This window comes from Tachypleus tridentatus, unplaced genomic scaffold, assembly GCF_004210375.1.
Source record: "Tachypleus tridentatus isolate NWPU-2018 unplaced genomic scaffold, ASM421037v1 Hic_cluster_2, whole genome shotgun sequence".
In the NCBI taxonomy this organism is placed as follows: Eukaryota; Metazoa; Arthropoda; class Merostomata; order Xiphosura; family Limulidae; genus Tachypleus; species Tachypleus tridentatus.
The window spans coordinates 45,791,235-45,813,576 of NW_027467782.1; the positions used below are offsets into that span (position 1 = coordinate 45,791,235).

Sequence of the window (22,342 nt, forward strand, 5' to 3'; positions counted from 1 at the left end):
GACACAACTTGTTTCATGTAAGTTTTCCATACATGAACATATTCTGAACTATAATCAAACCATAAACCTGCAAAAAAAATTAACTACAACATTTTGTTAGACAATTTATTTGGTTATTATAAGGTGCTACTAATTTCAAAACATTAAATACAAAACATTCCTAATTTAAAACTTGTGTCAAAAGAAAAAGATTCAAAGCTCCTGTTTCCTCATATCCCCATCTCCAGCAATCAGTTCTATTTAAAACCTGCTTAGTGCTTTTAGTATACCATTAAGTCCCAGTTAACAATGCGACAGGTCGAAAAACAGATAGAACCCAAACACAGTTCCACCGTTTACGATCCGACTTGTCCACTCATGATTGAAGCAAGTTTTTCTCCTCTGTGTAGTCGCTAGAAGCACTGCTGGCTTGTCTGGAAATAGTGGGTTCGGCTTCACTCTGCACTGCAGTAACTGTTGGCGGAGACTCGGGTGCTGCAGAAGGTTCCACTGGAGGACTGTCCGACTCCTGTTTGTTACTTGTCTCACGTATAGACTGGTTAGAAAGTAATAATAATATGTTTTTCTAATACTCGGAGTATTCACACAGAGATTTATTATTTATTCTTTCCATTTTCCTTATCAACGCATTATACTGAACAAACTACAAGATATGTCACTTAAGACAAAAGGGTAAATAAACATCGGTAAATTTACCGCAGAATTAACCCGACTGAACTTCAGCAAGAAACGTGCAGTCGGCAGTGACTCTAGCAATAATTCTGAGAAACAATTAAGTGACATTCAACATTTTGGCATTATCTGTGGCAAGTGTTAACAAGAGATTCAGAGCAAATATTGTTGTATTTACAATTTAAACAGCAGCAATAATAACAAATTTGTGTCATCTTTATATTTGTTTGTTTAAATTACAATTCTCAGTAGTTAATATCAACTTGTTTTCTTTATTGATTCTACTGCCACCTTGTGGCATGAAGAGAATTTTATTGATACTGGTATTTCCATACTCACTAACCTTAAAATAAAGTAGAAAAAAACATTAAGTATATTTTTTTATTCTCTCTTTACAACAACTTTAATATTAACTATGAAATTAATAGTACAGACTCATGGGAAACAAAACCTACAGGAAAACTTAAACTTCTCTTTAGTGGTTTAGTTAACTTTCATTAACAACAGTTTACTCCTTACTCAGGTATATCCTGTACAAATGTCTTGAAGATATAAACATAGGTACTTATAGAAAACAAGTCCATACACATCCATATAAATCTCCTGACCCAATTCCACATGATGGATGAAATTTGAATACTGTGAAGATGAGAAACCCACTAGAAGTAAAAATGTATCTCAAGACGGCTGGTGTGGCTATTAAAACTTTTATTAAAATAAAGTAGAGAACAATGTTTCGACCTTGTTAGGTCATCTTCACGTTAAAGTGTTTGCAACTGACCATTGCTGGGCACATGTCTTAGAGAGGAGAGTATAATCACGTACAGGACTGTAGGTTAGATGTCAGGTTATTACTTTGTATAGGTATAAATGTGTTCCTCAAAATCCCTTCAGAAGTTTTTTAGTTTATATATCAGGGGATCCAAAGCCTACTTTAAAATTCTAAAAAAACAGGATTTTGATACGTGTAGTGGACAGAGCACAGATAACTCATTGTGCGGCTTTGTGTTTAACAGTAAAAAAAAGGAAATAATATCTTCAAAATGTTCATGGAACAGGTCACTGGAAGATCATTTATTTTGTCAAAAATTAAAGTAGATATACATAGATAGATACATACATAGAGTTGTATGTATCTGTGTTTACCTTTCTGGCTACACTAGTAAACTACCCACGAAATGTAATGGTATACGTACGTTAAACTAAGAATAACTATGTGGAAAAGTCAAAAAAATACTTATGTTGTTTGCCACAGATGTAATTGAACGAATGATAAATACAATTTTTGTGCACTGAAGTATTAAACCACTAGCCAGCTGGAAACTAGTGAAACAGAAAGTTCTCAAGTTAAAAATAAATTACCTTGTAACCATTCCAGAGTTGGCAAAATTCCTTTCTTGCCCACGCCAGTATTAGAGGAGGGATTAGAGTAATGGGAACCAGGTAGAGCAATGCAGGTTGGGGTGTCATCATAAAGTATAGACCCACGAAGGTGATGATCAGGCCGAAACCATATGCTGAGAAAAGATACAGGAGTGTCACTGCATCAGAATACCATTATAAAGTCAAAACACAGTGTCCAAACTGTGCTTACAACACGTTTCCACAGTCAATAACTTCTCAATCCTGGTTATGTAAAGTAATGTCATTATAAAATATTTAGTAATTTATATCATATACCGCTGGTTGCATTGTGTTCTAAGTGGTACCACACAAATCACCCCAGACTCGAGGTTTGCACAAACATAAGACTGTTCGGTCAAACCCTTAAGGATCCTGGGTATTTTGTGCAAACATTCTTACAGCTACTCCCTAAAAGTTGATCGCAAATCTTACATTGATTTACACTGCAGTATATATATATATATATATACATAAGCCTAATAATTAATGTTTGTAACTTGATTAAAGAAATTAAATTTTCATTAAAGCAGTAACAATCGTTAAACTGACAAACTATTAAATATAGCATTTAAGATTGTATGTGTGTCACATAACTCCTCATAAATTACAGATTACATTATTTTGAACAATGGTACCAAATGAATTGTCTCGGTTCCAAGGTTTGCACAAAAATATTTTCACCTAACCCCTTGGGTAACCCCCGAGATTTTCTCAGAATACTTTCTCCTAAACTGCTGGACTTGTTACCTTCTAAACGACGACAAACAAATCATCTCTGCCCCAAGGCTTGCATAAAGGTAAAAGGTTTCCCCCCAAATTTGAAACTGATTTACAAAAGAGCAAGTAAAGAAGTAAGCCTACTAAATACCATTCATAATTTGATTAAAGAAATTAAACATGCATCATAGTGGCAATGATAATTCGAACTGAAAAACTACAGAATAAAAGTTCTTGTGTTGACATTGTAACAGTTCTGTAAATGTGGGTCATCAGCCTACCAGTTTGTTAGCTTGTAAAATTTCTTCTTTACAAATGGCTGGCAAAAACTGCACTAAAACAAAACAAAAAAACGGCTTAATGTGAAACAACAATTGCAGATAGCACCCACAATAAGATCAGGAATCTATGAAAGAAGTACATGTTATCCATGATAGCACCCACAATAAGATCAGGAATCTGTGAAAGAAGTACATGTTATCCATGATAGCACCCACAATAAGATCAGGAATCTGTGAAAGAAGTACATGTTATCCATGATAGAACCCACAATAAGATCAGGAATCTATGAAAGAAGTACATGTTATCCATGATAGAACCCACAATAAGATCAGGAATCTGTGAAAGAAGTACATGTTATCCATGATAGAACCCACAATAAGATCAGGAATCTGTGAAAGAAGTACATGTTATCCATGATAGCATCCACAATAAGATCAGGAATCTGTGAAAGAAGTACATGTTATCCATGATAGCACCCACAATAAGATCAGGAATCTGTGAAAGAAGTACATGTTATCCATGATAGCACCCACAATAAGATCAGGAATCTGTGAAAGAAGTACATGTTATCCATGATAGAACCCACAATAAGATCAGGAATCTGTGAAAGAAGTACATGTTATCCATGATAGAACCCACAATAAGATCAGGAATCTGTGAAAGAAGTACATGTTATCCATGATAGAACCCACAATAAGATCAGGAATCTGTGAAAGAAGTACATGTTATCCATGATAGCACCCACAATAAGATCAGGAATCTGTGAAAGAAGTACATGTTATCCATGATAGCACCCACAATAAGATCAGGAATCTGTGAAAGAAGTACATGTTATCCATGATAGCACCCACAATAAGATCAGGAATCTATGAAAGAAGTACATGTTATCCATGATAGAACCCACAATAAGATCAGGAATCTGTGAAAGAAGTACATGTTATCCATGATAGCACCCACAATAAGATCAGGAATCTATGAAAGAAGTACATGTTATCCATGCAAAACAGTAGATAAATATTACCAGTGTCTTATTTCTTTTCTTAAGTCTATTTATGTACTTACATATGGTTGTTGCAATGAAATATACTCTTCTGTTCCCAACTAATAAATCATATCCATGACAGTACGAAACCAGGAGTCCTGCAAAACACAATCTCTTTCAGTTACCTCTATTTACAAACAGTAGCTGAGATACAAATATATTTATCTACAAAACTATAAGCTGAAATTAACATCAGAAGGCAACAAATGAACTGATGTCAGTGTAACTTCTGATAATTTAATGTACATCAGATCAGTATTTATCTAGAAACTATTATAACCATGATGACTCCACATCACAGCTTTAACATTATCCTTGAAACATGAAAACCATCGCATATAGTTTCTACAAGTTATAGCGAATTAAATTAAACACAGGTTAATGTGGATGACAACTGGCTTAAACAGGAAATAGAACTTTATTGAAGAAATGGTTTTAATATGTTTTAATAAAGAAGATGTTTAAAGGGACAACATTCTGGGACCCAAAGATGGAAGACTTTTGAAATGTTGTCATGTCAGACTTCTTTACTGAATTCATTTTTTGTAAAGTTCTCCAACCTGTGTAAAGAAACTGGAACCCATTGTTCTACCTTTGTTTCCTCTGAAACCCTCTCTCTAAATTACTGGGCCTTTAATGAGGTTGTTCAATTATTTTTTTACCATTTAAGTAAAGTTTATATAACTGATAATGTACTGTTATTCACCAATAATGCTGCTAACCCATAGAATTCAAATTAAATCTAGCATACAATTTATTGTTAGGTAATGACTGCTTAAGACACATCAATTAAAGCTGACACATTCAGTAATAAGATTCATCAACCTGTTAATTAATAAACTCATAATGATCATGGGATCATAAACAAAGAACAATGCAGACGCGTTGTCATAAACAAAGAACAATGTAGAGATGTGTTGTCATAAACAAAGCACAACGCAGAGGCACGTTGTCACAAACAAAGCACAATGCAGAGTCACGTTCTCATAAACAAAGCACAATGCTGAGGCACGTTGTCATAAACAAAGCACAATGCAGACACGTCATAAACAAAGCACAATGCAGACACGTCATAAACAAAGCACAATGCAGAGGCACGTTGTCATAAACAAAGCACAATGCAGAGGCACGTTGTCATAAACAAAGCACAATGCAGACACGTTGTCATAAACAAAGCACAATGCAGAGGCACGTTGTCATAAACAAAGCACAACGCAGAGGCACGTTGTCATAAACAAAGCACAACGCAGAGGCACGTTGTCATAAACAAAGCACAATGCAGACACGTTGTCATAAACAAAGCACTATGAAGAGGCACGTTGTCATAAACAAAGCACAATGCAGAGTCACGTTGTCATAAACAAAGCACAATGCAGAGTCACGTTGTCATAAACAAAGCACAATGCAGAGACACGTTGTCATAAACAAAGCACAATGCAGAGGCACGCTGTCATAAACAAAGCACTATGAAGAGGCACGTTGTCATAAACAAAGCACTATGAAGAGACACGTTGTCATAAACAAAGCACTATGAAGAGACACGTTGTCATAAACAAAGCACAATGCAGAGACACGTTGTCATAAACAAAGCACAATGCAGAGACACGTTGTCATAAACAAAGCACAATGCAGAGACACGTTGTCATAAACAAAGCACAATGCAAAGACACGTTGTCATAAACAAAGCACAATAAGAGACACGTTGTCATAAACAAAGCACAATGCAGAGGCACGCTGTCATAAACAAAGCACAATGCAGAGACACGTTGTCATAAACAAAGCACAATGCAGAGACACGTTGTCATAAACAAAGCACAATGCAGAGTCGTGTTGTCATAAACAAAGCACAATGCAGAGTCGTGTTGTCATAAACAAAGCACAATGCAGAGTCGTGTTGTCATAAACAAAGCACAATGCAGAGTCGTGTTGTCATAAAAAAGCACAATGCAGAGTCACGTTCTCATAAACAAAGCACAATGCTGAGGCACGTTGTCATAAACAAAGCACAATGCAGACACGTCATAAACAAAGCACAATGCAGAGGCACGTTGTCATAAACAAAGCACAATGCAGACACGTTGTCATAAACAAAGCACAACGCAGAGGCACGTTGTCATAAACAAAGCACAACGCAGACACATTGTCATAAACAAAGCACAATGCAGAGGCACATTGTCATAAACAAAGCACAATGCAGAGTCACGTTGTCATAAACAAAGCACAATGCAGAGTCACGTTGTCATAAACAAAGCACAATGCAGAGACACGTTGTCATAAACAAAGCACAATGCAGAGACACGTTGTCATAAACAAAGCACAATGCAGAGACACGTTGTCATAAACAAAGCACAATGCAGAGACACGTTGTCATAAACAAAGCACAATGCAGAGGCACGTTGTCATAAACAAAGCACTATGAAGAGGCACGTTGTCATAAACAAAGCACTATGAAGAGGCACGTTGTCATAAACAAAGCACTATGAAGAGGCACGTTGTCATAAACAAAGCACTATGAAGAGGCACGTTGTCATAAACAAAGCACTATGAAGAGACACGTTGTCATAAACAAAGCACTATGAAGAGACACGTTGTCATAAACAAAGCACTATGAAGAGACACGTTGTCATAAACAAAGCACTATGAAGAGGCACGTTGTCATAAACAAAGCACAATAAGAGACACGTTGTCATAAACAAAGCACAATGCAGAGGCACGTTGTCATAAACAAAGCACAATGCAGAGGCACATTGTCATAAACAAAGCACTATGAAGAGGCACATTGTCATAAACAAAGCACAATGCAGAGGCACGTTGTCATAAACAAAGCACAATGCAGAGGCACGCTGTCATAAACAAAGCACAATGCAGAGACACGCTGTCATAAACAAAGCACAATGCAGAGACACGCTGTCATAAACAAAGCACAATGCAGAGACACGCTGTCATAAACAAAGCACAATGCAGAGACACGTTGTCATAAACAAAGCACAATGCAGAGACACGTTGTCATAAACAAAGCACAATGCAGAGACACGTTGTCATAAACAAAGCACAATGCAGAGACACGTTGTCATAAACAAAGCACAATGCAGAGACACGTTGTCATAAACAAAGCACAATAAGAGACACGTTGTCATAAACAAAGCACAATACAGAGACATGTTGTCATAAACAAAACACAATACAGAGACATGTTGTCATAAACAAAGCACAATACAGAGACATGTTGTCATAAACAAAGCACAATACAGAGACATGTTGTCATAAACAAAGCACAATACAGTAACATGTGGCTTCAGGGTTTATGATTCCAGCTCCAGTGTGGGCAGGCATATTTACTTGGACAAGTCTAACTACACTGATCTCATGTAGAGCAAATAAAAGAGATTGTATTATAACCAAAGAATTTTCTGAGATAGATATTGTATAAAAAAAACCATTAAAATAGCATAGCCTTCCAAAATTAAGGCTTAAGACACTGATTCTTCAACTTGCAAGATGTCCAAGTGTCTTGCCAATATTATAATTCTTTTCCTTAAACAGCTTGTACCATAAAGAACTCAATTATATTCGTACCCAATAACTTCAGATGTACCTACCTCTAATAACTATTAGGTTGAGGAATAATTCGTGAGCATTTTTAAATAATTTCATTCAAGCATTACATGCAAGACTATACAATACTTCAATGCATGAACACATTACACCCAAAACATTTATTATGATACTTTATTTCATGTAATACCTAGGTACACAGTATGCATTGTTTTAAATGAAATTGCAAGAAATTAAATGCAAAAAGCAGATGGTGTCAAAAATGCTCGATTTTGTCCATTTGACATTCCATTTAATGAGCTGAAAATTAAAGCAAAAATTAAAGACATATGAAAATCAAACACACCATCTATTAGAGCAAAAAATTATCTTCCAAATAACATGAAATATTTTGCGAAAGCGTTTCATTTATGAATATATTTTTTTAACTTGAAAAAACACTCACGAATTATTCCTCAACCCAATACATTACCGGTTAGTTTGAAGTCATTTTACGGTCTACAAAATGTTCTGTTCAAAAGGCAAACATTTTATTGCTTCAAAATTGACCAATTACAACTATCTCCAACTTACCACCAATATATCTATAGATCTCTTCAAAGTTGTAGGTATTTATCTGAAATCCAGCTAATTCCAACGAAAGAACAAATTTTACAGTATGACTGATACAGCTTCTACAGGAACATCTTCTCTGTCACAAGTTATTTCAGAAATTTATTACAAACAGCTGTAAGAAATGACTCTACAAACATCTCTACAGAGAATGGTACTTTGGACTTGATAAGCATTTCCTTTTATGGTCACTTCATCTGAACTGTCTTATGATTCTGTTGCCAACTAAACAACTAAGACCAACTCGCATAATTAACTTCTGGAATTGATATCATTAACTGTCTACTGTTCCTGGTAATCAAAAAATTCTCAAAACAGCCATCTATAGATGGAATATACATTTTAAAATGCTTACTATATTTTAACGAACAAAAGTCACAATGCCAATTCAAGTGAAGAAACAGGCAATGAAAAACACCAATCTATCAACATCTGTTCAGAAGAAAACCTTGCACAAAACAAACAGTTCTTTCAAGAAGAGTTCAGAGAAAACAACTGTCCTCAGAAAAGAATCAAAGTAAAATCCATTCTCAAAATACATTTCTCAATTTCTATACATACAAAGATAAAATAACTACTTTACCACATGTACCAAATGATGTGGAGAAATTAAGTTTGGTTAGAAATCCTCTTATAAACCATTCTTACCTTTGTCGAGATAACCTGAAGTCAACTGAAACATGTGCTTGTTGACATTAAACCTGAATGCTCAAAACATTATATCAGAGAAACCAAGCAAACTGTTACCAAAATGGCTGGTTATTAAAGATATATCAGAAATTGTAAAACATTTACATTGATAATGACCAAATATGCCACGTAAACTACCACATTCTAAACTTTAAGCATATGCAAATTATCACAGAGATGAATTCTAACATAAGAGAAAATATAAAGAGGCCACTAACATTACGATACAAGTACTTGGCTTCTCATTGCTAAATATTAAGATTACAACCATCTCTCTTGCCTCTTTCAATCAAGATAGCAATGAAGTGTTAAAAAAAAAATTCAAATATAACTATAGCAGATGATAACAAAGTAAAAAAGAAAGAAAGAGAGACAGAAATCTCAACTCTGAATTTCAGAGGATTCCCCTTCTTACATGTTTTGTTTTCTGTTATATTTTAATTAATAGTATCTATAAGGAAATTCAGAGTTGAGATCTCTGAATTTCAGAGGATTCCCCTTGTTTCTGTTATTTTTCAATTAATAGTAATCCATAAGGAAATTCTTTGCTTATAAGTAATTTCTTCAGACAAGTAGACCACATGACTTGATATCCATTAGAATAGTACAGATTATAGAGACTACAGTAACAAAGCTATACTTGGAGCTGAAAACTTACACCAAAATAAACCTTAAAACAGTGTGAAGAAAAATATCTGTGAATCATATCCCATACTTCAGTAGAACCAAGATGGATGATATTTTATATATTATCACATTAAATTAGAACTTCTGGACAGAAAAATCAAACACAAAATAGGTTTAAAGTTAAATTGTTACACTTAATTTTCCTAATTTAGTCTATTAGATTAGCAGATGTAATACACAGGTTACAAACAACCCACGCACTTGTCAGTAACAGAGTATTGTCAATATATTATTAGTATGGTATATTTCACATCAGTAGTTTTGCTGGCATCTTACGAAAGTGATGCAACTTATTTAAAACATGTGTAGAGAACGTTCTCACCTGGTACAAGAATGTCACCAAATCCTAGCAGAGAATACTGTTGATAACACACTGATACTGGATCAAGACTGAAGTGAGGCACACGTAGTACCATGGGGAGCTGAAAACATTAGGTAAGAAGTGTGACCAAGCAGAGACAGTGTAAACACTTATAAATAAATAGTTGATGCTATCCTGAGAAACTGGAAAACATTGGGTAAGAATGTAGCCAAGCACAGATGGTGTAAACACTTATAAATAAATAGATGATGGTATCCATTAATGAGTGATAAATACACATATTAGGACATGGAAGTGAGGCTTTCTCTTTCACATTATCACAGTTTCTTCAACCATGATGAAAGACTTGTGGAGTAAACATGTAAAAGATGAAATCTTATCTCAATAACAAACACTGCAGTAGAGAAAACCTCACTGATATATGATTTAATAGCTACAACATGAAAACTGGAATCTGACTTGTTTTAACAACAACTTGGGAGGGAGAAAACCTTTTTCATATGTCAAAAGAAAAAAACAAATCTCAGTTTTATGTCTCAAGAGCAAACGTTAGTTAATGTGAGAAAGAAACCCTCTGTTTCATGTCTAAATAACACAAATGATAATGTGGGAAAGCGACTCTCTGTTTTATATCTTAAGAACAAATAATTATGCTGCAAGTAAACCACGCCTCATGTCTTGTATCCTCTACGTGTCAGACCAAAACCTTTTATTCCAGCTAAGAAATAAATCAGTCAGAGTATTAATTTAACATTTTACAAATTACTGATTTCTCCTGTACAGAGCTCCAGGTCTCACTTTTGAAGAACTGCAGTAAGACACACACATATATATATTTTACAACATTGAAACTAAAATCTGTCTCTTTTTTTTTTCTAAAAATTATGAATCCACTAGCTAAGTGAGCACGGACCACTCTCTTCCACTGCTTTTAGCAACAGCACATTAATCACATCTAATCTAGAGGTCCTCATATTACATCACATGTAATATTAGCCAGCTCTTCTGTTTATCGATGGCCATCTCTCTCAGTAGATCCCTTGTTCATGGAATTAAAGCAGTAAAACAGAAATCCCTAAAGTTAAATCTTGGTCTATAAAGAATTCCTCTACCAAATTTAAACAATGTGGATCCAAAACAGAAAACTGTTATTAACAGACATAGATATTCTAAGTACCTTAGCACTAATATTATGCATTAAAACATTTTCCCCACGGTGCTTAACCTGTAGATAAAATGGCTCCCTCAACTTAAAAAAAAAAAAGTCAATATAATCACCACTACTAAGTAAACTTAACACTTTCAGGCTAATAATGGTGTTTTTACATGTTTTTGTACTGAATGTGTGAACTGTCAACAATACTAATCTTGCCAGATCCTACCTTTCACTCAGGATTTATCTTGGCTTGTTTTGAATTTCATGCAAAGCTACACGACAGCTACCTGCACTAGCCGTCCCTAATTTAGCAGTGTAAGACTAGAGGGAAGGCAGCTAGTCATCACCACCCACCACCAACTCTTCTGCTATTCTTTTACCAATGAATACTGGGATTTGCTGTCACATTATAATGCCCCCACAGCTGAAAGGGCGAGCACGTTTGGTATGACAGAAATACGAACCTGCAGCTCTTGGATTAGGTGCCAAGTGCCTTATCCACCTGTCCATACAGGGTCCTCAATATTTATAGTTTTTAGCTTAATTTGTTAGTTATCTCTCTTAAATTCAACTACATGCATTCATAATCCAGTAGCTTCTACAAGTACTGGTGAAAATAAAACAAGATATTGTATTATTCAAAATTTTTAGTTTCACATACACCAAAACGAGTGAACAAAACTTAAGTTTACCACTTCTTGGCTACTTCCTCCTGTAGCTACTTCCACCATAACACTTTCACCTTTCTATGGAAAAGAAGAAGAAAAAAAAAAACCTTTAAAAAAACTACACATCAAAACTGAATTGCTTAAACATTGTGACAGAAAAATAAGCCAAATTCATCCTCAAATTCCATCACAACATTACTAGTATTTTTACAAATCTATACTGCCATTTAATATTACTACTACATGGTTACAGCTGGCTGATGACGTATCTCACTCACATACAATGGTATTCACTCATAACCACGACATATTTCTCAAAGGCAAAGAATTCTGCTCTGTATACAGTTCAATAAAAGATGGATGACATAACCTGAGAAAGTTAAACAGTAAAAATAATAACCACTTCGTTATAATAATAAACAGTGTTCGAAAAAATGTACAAAAGAGATGAAACTGGCAAAGCTACATTATGAAGGACAGTAAATAAAAAATATTCTAAGTGAAATTTTAGAAATGAAACAGCATTAAACTATGTTAATATTACAGATACAATCAAAACCATCTTTTTATTTTGTGTTTTAAAAATATACAAGTAACTAAAACACAAACAATCAAGTTCCATTCCTTGGAAGTTTATAATAATACAGTGGAACCCCTCTAAAGCAGCCACCTTTGGGGCTGAGATTAACTGGCCTAATTAGAGGGGTTCCACTGTAACAATAAATGTCCAAAACATTTTTGATGACAGCATTAGCATAATTAGTGTAACTTCAAAACTTAAGGCTGTTTACAAATTAATCATTTTTCATACTGTCATTTTTTATATTACCAACAGAAGTTTGAGTCCTGGAAAAAACCTTTTTCTTATGAAATTATGTGTTTCACATCACAGTTTCTTTCCGAATAACAAAGTCTGATCCCTGAACTGTATACATTTCAACAAATATTTGTAGAAGACTTTGAACTGTACGAAAAATTTAATTTTACTACAATTCAAGGTTTTTCAATAACAAAGATTAGAAATATTAACTGTGGTCATTTTTTGGTTTGATACAACACAGTAGTTTATTTCAAAACTTTCTTATGTGCCAGTAAACTTTCCTGTCTGAATTATACAATACTTTGTCTGAACACTTTACCATGTATTTATACTTTCCTCTCTGAATTACAAAATACTTTGTCTAAACAGTTTACCACGTATCTATACCTTCGTGTCTGAATTACAAAATACTTTGTTTGAAATGTTTTCCATGTACTTACAGACTTTCTTTATCAAATTAACAAAAATGAAAACATCTTTAGACTATATTCTCACCCTACATTACATAATAACATCTTTAGACTATATTCTCACCCTACATTACATAATAACATCTTTAGACTACATTCTCACCCTACATTACATAACATCTTTAGACTACATTCTCACCCTACATTACATAATAACATCTTTAAACTATATTCTCACCCTACATTACATAACATCTTTAGACTACATTCTCACCCTACATTACATAATAACATCTTTAGACTACATTCTCACCCTACATTACATAATAACATCTTTAGACTACATTCTCACCCTACATTACATAATAACATCTTTAGACTATATTCTCACCCTACATTACATAATAACATCTTTAGACTATATTCTCACCCTACATTACATAATAACATCTTTAGACTACATTCTCACCCTACATTACATAATAACATCTTTAGACTACATTCTCACCCTACATTACATAATAACATCTTTAGACTATATTCTCACCCTACATTACATAATAACATCTTTAGACTATATTCTCACCCTACATTACATAATAACATCTTTAGACTATATTCTCACCCTACATTACATAACATCTTTAGACTATATTCTCACCCTACATTACATAATAACATCTTTAGACTATATTCTCACCCTACATTACATAACATCTTTAGACTACATTCTCACCCTACATTACATAATAACATCTTTAGACTACATTCTCACCCTACATTACATAATAACATCTTTAGACTATATTCTCACCCTACATTACATAACATCTTTAGACTACATTCTCACCCTACATTACATAATAACATCTTTAGACTATATTCTCACCCTACATTACATAATAACATCTTTAGACTATATTCTCACCCTACATTACATAATAACATCTTTAGACTATATTCTCACCCTACATTACATAATAACATCTTTAGACTATATTCTCACCCTACATTACATAATAACATCTTTAGACTATATTCTCACCCTACATTACATAATAACATCTTTAGACTATATTCTCACCCTACATTACATAATAACATCTTTAGACTATATTCCCACCTTACATTACATAATAACATCTTTAGACTATATTCTCACCCTACATTACATAATAACATCTTTAGACTATATTCTCACCCTACATTACATAATAACATCTTTAGACTACATTCTCACCCTACATTACATAATAACATCTTTAGACTATATTCTCACCCTACATTACATAATAACATCTTTAGACTACATTCTGACCCTACATTACATAATAACATCTTTACACTACATTCTCACCCTACATTACATAATAACATCTTTAGACTACATTCTCACCCTACATTACATAATAACATCTATAGACTATATTCTCACCCTACATTACATAATAACATCTTTAGACTACATTCTCACCCTACATTACATAATAACATCTATAGACTATATTCTCACCCTACATTACATAATAACATCTTCAGACTATATTCTCACCCTACATTACATAATAACATCTTTAGACTATATTCCCACCTTACATTACATAATAACATCTTTAGACTATATTCTCACCCTACATTACATAATAACATCTTTAGACTATATTCTCACCCTACATTACATAATAACATCTTTAGACTATATTCTCACCCTACATTACATAATAACATCTTTAGACTATATTCTCACCCTACATTACATAATAACACAAACAAATATCCCTAACTATACTTCTACTAATTTGTTTTAGCACTTTTAATTCAGTATCAAATCTTGTTTGATTAGTTAAAAATCCAAAATTCCTTAAACATTCTAACAACTTGCTCTTGAATAAATGCTACATTTAATTAAAAACAAGAAAAAAGATGGAACTATAAATCATACTAAACGTGTTAAGAATGATGTCAGTGATAGGTTGAAATGCTTGCTCAAAAGTTGTAATACAGATGGCACAAAAATTATGTGACACTCACTGAACATATAACAATCAAATGTTGAAATTGACAAGAAAATATTATGAAAATCTGTGAAGAACAAAAACAAAGTTATGGTAACTTGTTACCATGTAGACAGTTTTTTTTATCATAACATCAGATTAAACAAATGATAAGAGCTTCATACACGAATAATTAAAATATCCAGTAAATTGTTAACATACAAAGTCAAACCCAAAATATAGTAGTAACGAGGGAATTGTTTTACAACAGATTCAATGTGTATTTATATGTATCTATCTATGTATGTGATGGAAATAAGTATTCAAGGTTCGGACAGTTTGTTCCAACTACAGTACGTACAATGATGACTTCTTTATCACAGGACCCACTTTTAAATAAAAGTAACAACGTGACTTTCATGAGGGTTTGATTGTATCTTTATTGATGTAATTTGTAAATATATTACACAAAAAATGGAGTTCTTAGAAAGGGTTATTCTTTAAAATAAACGTACCCACTTTTATTATACATAAAAACATTATAGTTTATATTAGGACAATTCAGACACTTTTCCCATGCAATACTTTGAAGAAAAATCCTGTTTTAGAAACAATTCCCTTTTCCTAAGTTTTTTTCAATGAGATATAAATACTATGATTGGCATATGGACAAGCAACTGCCCTACGGGCGGTGATTCCGCTACCAAAAACTGAATCTCTTTCTAATGGTGTCTAAAACATTTTACTCTGTTTCAATACAAGTATTACAAATTAAGTTACAACTTTTTAAAGTATGCATAAATTGCACTATGAAGGAAAACTTACAAAAACATAATAAGAACCATATTAAAGAAAACAACTAAAAATTTAAGACATTTACAGTTATATAATAATTAAAGTAACAGACTTACTGCAGTTAAAAATGGAGTGATGAAAACAAAGAAGATATCATAGAAAAAGAGAAGAACCAGAAGTATGGCACATATCTGTAAAAAACAAGTAGAACCACATTACACAACATACTAGAAGAACCAGAAATATGGCACATATCTGTAAAAAAACAAGTAGAACCACATTACACAATGTACTAGAAGAACCAGAAGTATGGCACATATCTGTAAAAAAACAAGTAGAACCACATTACACAACATACTGGAAGAACCAGAAGTATGGCACATATCTGTAAAAAAACAAGTAGAACCACATTACACAACATACTAGAAGAACCACAAGTGTGGCACATATCTGTAAAAAAACAAGTAGAACCACATTACACAACGTACTAGAAAAAACACAAAATTAACACCACCTATGAAAGTCCTTGCTCTAAAGTGGTAAACAAACATTGTTAATTCTAATGTAAACAAACAAAATAATGGTAACGATTTTGCTGAAAACATTGTTCAAGGACAAGAAACTCTTTGTGTGAAACTAAACATTTATATGTCTGTTTATATGTTATCATATGTTTAATTAACTTCTTATCTCTAGGTGGTCATTTATCTTGTTTCATACTGAGTTGAAATTGCAGTTAAAAATCAAGGTTTGAGCTACTTGACTATTAAAAAAAATATTACACAGATTAACTGATTGTGTCACTTACAGAGAAGAAAGAATTCTATCTGTAACTACAAACCACGAAGTTCTCCATATGTAACTACAAACTATGAAGTTCTCCACTTGTAACTACAAACCACAAAGTTCTCCATATGTAACTACAAACCACGAAGTTCTCCATCTGTAACTACAAACTATGAAGTTCTCCATCTTTAACTATGGAGATATAACACACCTAAAAGCACAAAACTGATAAAAGATATATTTTTGGAAGAGTATGATATCAATTGATATTTGGTGATTCACCATATCTAAAAAATCTAATAAAGTAAAATGGATGATGCTGGCTGATCTGAGCATTATACTAAATCTGTTTAAAGGTGTAAGTTTCAGTAAATGAAAAACTGTTGGTTGGTTTGTTTTGAATTTCATACAAACCTACATAAAGGCTATCTCTGCTAGCCGTTCCTAATTTAGCAGTGTAAAACCACTGGGAAGGCAGCTAGTCATCACCACCCACCACCAATTCTTGGGCCACTCTTTTACCAACAAACAGTGGGATTAACCATCACATTATAATGCCTTCACAACTGAAAGGGCGAGCGTGTTAAGTGTAAGGGAGATCCAAATCCACGACTTTCGGATTAGGAGTCGAAAGTGCCTTAACCACCTGGCCATGCTGGGGCCCATTGTTGGTTGTAAACAGTAACACAGTCAGTATAGAAACCATGTTAGTAGGACATACTTTGGAGCACACATTGTTTTCATTATGACAGTACACATGACAAATAATGTATTTATTTAAAACCATACATTTTAATAAATCTCTCCTTCCCCATTTCCTTCTTAAGTCTTTTCAATATGTTTCAAAATTTGAACTTCTAGTGACATTTCACCTAAACATCACATAAATAAAATGTTATCCTAAAAATAATATACAAGTAATGATGTAATTGTCAAACGATTTAAAATTACTTAAATAATTATCTTCTCTTCTAATTAGCAATTAATTATCACTTTCATCTAACACGAACTCTAAAGTTCCAAACTTCTATCACCACTTTCCCAAGAAATAATGTAACTCAATATATTAATTACTGACCTTCAAACTGGGAAGTCTTATAGACTTTAGCATATTGATGCTAAATGCCACCCCCAAGATGTCTTGAAGAATCCAGGAATAACTAGTTAGAACACAAAACATTGTTTCACCAGTCTAGAATACACACAAGAAGTTTCTTATTATTATAAATTAGTAGAAACAGTTTATACTTGGATTTGGAAGTCAGATTGCTCTTGTCTTTAAATTCCACTTGTGTTTCTAGATATTAGAGTATCCCATTGTTGCACTTAAATTTAATTTTAACAGCTGCCAAAAAAAAGTTATAGTATAAGTGTAAAACCAATATAGTTACAAGAACAGTACTCGACGAACCCAATGCACCAACGTAAATAAATATTTAAGAAATAAAAGATGTATCAATTTCTTTATGAGACAAATGTTTTGGAAAACAGTCCTTCAATCATCAGTGAAGTCTGAAGAAAGGTGTGTATATATTCTAGAGGTTTATAAAAATGCACCTTTTTTTATTATTTCTTCAGAAATTACTTTGAGAAAAAGTGATGCAAAAATTTTGCTCTTATATCTTTGGAAATACATCTTTGAATTTCAGTTTTGAACAGTTCAGAGTGAAAAATACAGTTTTAGGTATCAGCAACCATCCTAAATGAAGTGTTTTATATGTATCTTACAATTTATAGTAATTCCTACTATAGGAGTTTTACAATCAACACATGGAAATATAGGGTTACTTTTCCCTTCTAATAATTACCCACATAACAGCAAACAACAAAACCACCACCTGTTTACACTCATAAACATTTTAACACACAGAAATATACTTATCTTTCCTTTCTAATAATTATCCACATAACAGCAAACAACAAAACCACCACCTGATACACTCATAAACATTTTAACACACAGAAATATACTTACCTTTCCCTTCTAATAATTACCCACGTAACAACAAACAACAAAACCACCACCTGTTTACACTCATAAACATTTTAACACACAGAAATATACTTATCTTTCCTTTCTAATAATTATCCACGTAACAGCAAACAACAAAACCACCACCTGATACACTCATAAACATTTTAACACACAGAAATATACTTACCTTTCCCTTCTAATAATTACCCACATAACAGCAAACAACAAAACCACCACCTGTTTACACTCATAAACATTTTAACACACAGAAATATACTTATCTTTCCTTTCTAATAATTATCCACGTAACAGCAAACAACAAAACCACCACCTGATACACTCATAAACATTTTAACACACAGAAATATACTTATCTTTCCTTTCTAATAATTATCCACGTAACAGCAAACAACAAAACCACCACCTGTTTATATTCATAAACATTTTAACACACAGAAATATACTTATCTTCCCTTTCTAATAATTATCCACTTAACAGCAAACAACAAAACCACCACCTGTTTACACTCATAAACATTTTAACACACAGAAATATACTTACCTTTCCCTTCTAATAATTACCCACGTAACAGCAATCAACAAAACCACCACCTGTTTACACTCATAAACATTTTAACACACAGAAATATACTTATCTTTCCTTTCTAATAATTACCCACGTAACAGCAATCAACAAACAAAACCACCACCTGTTTACACTCATAAACATTTTAACACACAGAAATATACTTATCTTTCTTTTCTAATAATTACCCACGTAACAGCAATCAACAAAACCACCACCTGTTTACACTCATAAACATTTTAACACACAGAAATATACTTATCTTTCCTTTCTAATAATTACCCACGTAACAGCAATCAACAAAACCACCACCTGATACACTCATAAACATTTTAACACACAGAAATATACTTATCTTTCCTTTCTAATAATTACCCACGTAACAGCAAAGAACAAAACCACCACCTGTTTACATTCATAAACATTTTAACACACAGAAATATACTTATCTTTCCTTTCTAATAATTACCCACGTAACAGCAAACAACAAAACCACCACCTGTTTACACTCATAAACATTTTAACACACAGAAATATACTTATCTTTCCTTTCTAATAATTATCCACGTAACAGCAAACAACAAAACCACCACCTGTTTATACTCATAAACATTTTAACACACAGAAATATACTTACCTTTCCTTTCTAATAATTATCCACGTAACAGCAAACAACAAAACCACCACCTGTTTACACTCATAAACATTTTAACACACAGAAATATACTTATCTTTCCTTTCTAATAATTACCCACGTAACAGCAAACAACAAAACCACCACCTGTTTACACTCATAAACATTTTAACACACAGAAATATACTTACCTTTCCCTTCTAATAATTACCCACGTAACAGCAATCAACAAAACCACCACCTGTTTACACGCATAAACATTTTAACACACAGAAATATACTTATCTTTCCTTTCTAATAATTACCCACGTAACAGCAATCAACAAAACCACCACCTGTTTACACTCATAAACATTTTAACACACAGAAATATACTTACCTTTCCTTTCTAATAATTACCCACGTAACAGCAATCAACAAAACCACCACCTGTTTACACTCATAAACATTTTAACACACAGAAATATACTTATCTTTCCTTTCTAATAATTACCCACGTAACAGCAAACAACAAAACCATCACCTGATACACTCATAAACATTTTAACACACAGAAATATACTTATCTTTCCTTTCTAATAATTACCCACGTAACAGCAAACAACAAAACCATCACCTGATACACTCATAAACATTTTAACACACAGAAATATACTTATCTTTCCTTTCTAATAATTACCCACGTAACAGCAATCAACAAAACCACCACCTGTTTACACTCATAAATATTTTAACACACAGAAATATACTTACCTTTCCTTTCTAATAATTACCTAATGCAACAGCAATCAACAAAACCACCACCTGTTTACACTCATAAACATTTTAACACACAGAAATATACTTATCTTTCCTTTCTAATAATTACCCACGTAACAGCAATCAACAAAACCACCACCTGATACACTCATAAACATTTTAACACACAGAAATATACTTATCTTTCCTTTCTAATAATTACCCACGTAACAGCAAAACAACAAAACCATCACCTGATACACCTATAAACATTTTAACACACAGAAATATACTTATCTTTCCTTTCTAATAATTACCCACGTAACAGCAAACAACAAAACCATCACCTGATACACTCATAAACATTTTAACACACAGAAATATACTTATCTTTCCTTTCTAATAATTACCCACGTAACAGCAATCAACAAAACCACCACCTGTTTACACTCATAAACATTTTAACACACAGAAATATACTTATCTTTCCTTTCTAATAATTACCCACGTAACAGCAAACAACAAAACCATCACCTGATACACTCATAAACATTTTAACACACAGAAATATACTTATCTTTCCTTTCTAATAATTACCCACGTAACAGCAAACAACAAAACCATCACCTGATACACTCATAAACATTTTAACACACAGAAATATACTTATCTTTCCTTTCTAATAATTACCCACGTAACAGCAAACAACAAAACCATCACCTGATACACTCATAAACATTTTAACACACAGAAATATACTTATCTTTCCTTTCTAATAATTACCCATGTAACAGCAATCAACAAAACCACCACCTGTTTACACTCATAAACATTTTAACACACAGAAATATACTTATCTTTCCTTTCTAATAATTACCCACGTAACAGCAAACAACAAAACCATCACCTGATACACTCATAAACATTTTAACACACAGAAATATACTTACCTTTCCTTTCTAATAATTACCCATGTAACAGCAAGAGTAACAGCAAATAACAAAACCACCACTTGATACACTTGTAAACTTCCTTTACAACATAGGAAGTTACAATTGGGAAGTCTAAAAGAATAATAAAAATAATAATATAAAAAAACTTCACAACGAGAGACACCTAAAGCAATGAAAAACTATTAATATTTCGGTAAGAAGAGCAGATATAAAATAAAACCGCAACTCTGATATGTTATACAAGTAAGCTAATGTGTTCATCCATCACATTTTCTGCATCTCTCAGTTTTGTCACAATTCAGTACCATTCAAAAATTATTTGAAATCTGTAATGCACATGTATTTTCAAGGAAGGTAATCTAGTATTTATGTAAAAAGAAATTTAAAAAGTGTCTACTTTCTTTCTAATAAAACTTTATGTTCCTTACATTTATTGATCTAATATTATTTTTGTCGGAGACTTTAATTTTCAGTGCATTTAAATTCATTTTTCACACCCCAATCAATTTTAAATTGAATATAATCTGATAATAGGCCCATTTGATAAAGTATTAACAAACATATTTTCAGCTCGTAAGATTATTATTCCTTCAACATCCTAAAAAACATTGAGTAAAATTTGAAAATTACAAAAAAGATATTTTAAAAATGGCAGCAAGGTAAGAGGAAAGAATATGTAATGTACTGTAACACAAGAAGTGTCACCAGCTAACTAATTCATCACATGACACATTTTTGTGTCACAGTCCAGGTGAGTTAAAGCCAATTTGAGACGCTGTTTTGTGATACAGCCCAGGCGAGTTAAAGCCAATTTGAGATGCATTTTTGTGTTACAGTCCAGGCA

At 32.9% G+C, this 22,342-nt stretch overlaps 1 protein-coding gene across 1 annotated transcript in view; it reads right to left on the bottom strand.

Moving 5' to 3' along the window:
* Positions 1-209: 209 nt before the first annotated feature.
* Positions 210-22,342, bottom strand: part of LOC143242295 (signal peptide peptidase-like 2B) — a 50,572-nt gene continuing 28,439 nt past the window's right edge. The window contains exons 9-16 of the mRNA XM_076485657.1: positions 21,496-21,609; positions 17,691-17,772; positions 15,943-16,017; positions 11,832-11,885; positions 9,984-10,083; positions 4,138-4,215; positions 2,035-2,189; positions 210-535 (exon numbers count right to left, since the gene is read on the bottom strand). Coding sequence (XP_076341772.1) covers positions 356-535; positions 2,035-2,189; positions 4,138-4,215; positions 9,984-10,083; positions 11,832-11,885; positions 15,943-16,017; positions 17,691-17,772; positions 21,496-21,609 — 838 coding nt within the window. The 3' untranslated portion in view covers positions 210-355. The remainder of the gene's footprint in view (positions 536-2,034; positions 2,190-4,137; positions 4,216-9,983; positions 10,084-11,831; positions 11,886-15,942; positions 16,018-17,690; positions 17,773-21,495; positions 21,610-22,342) is intronic.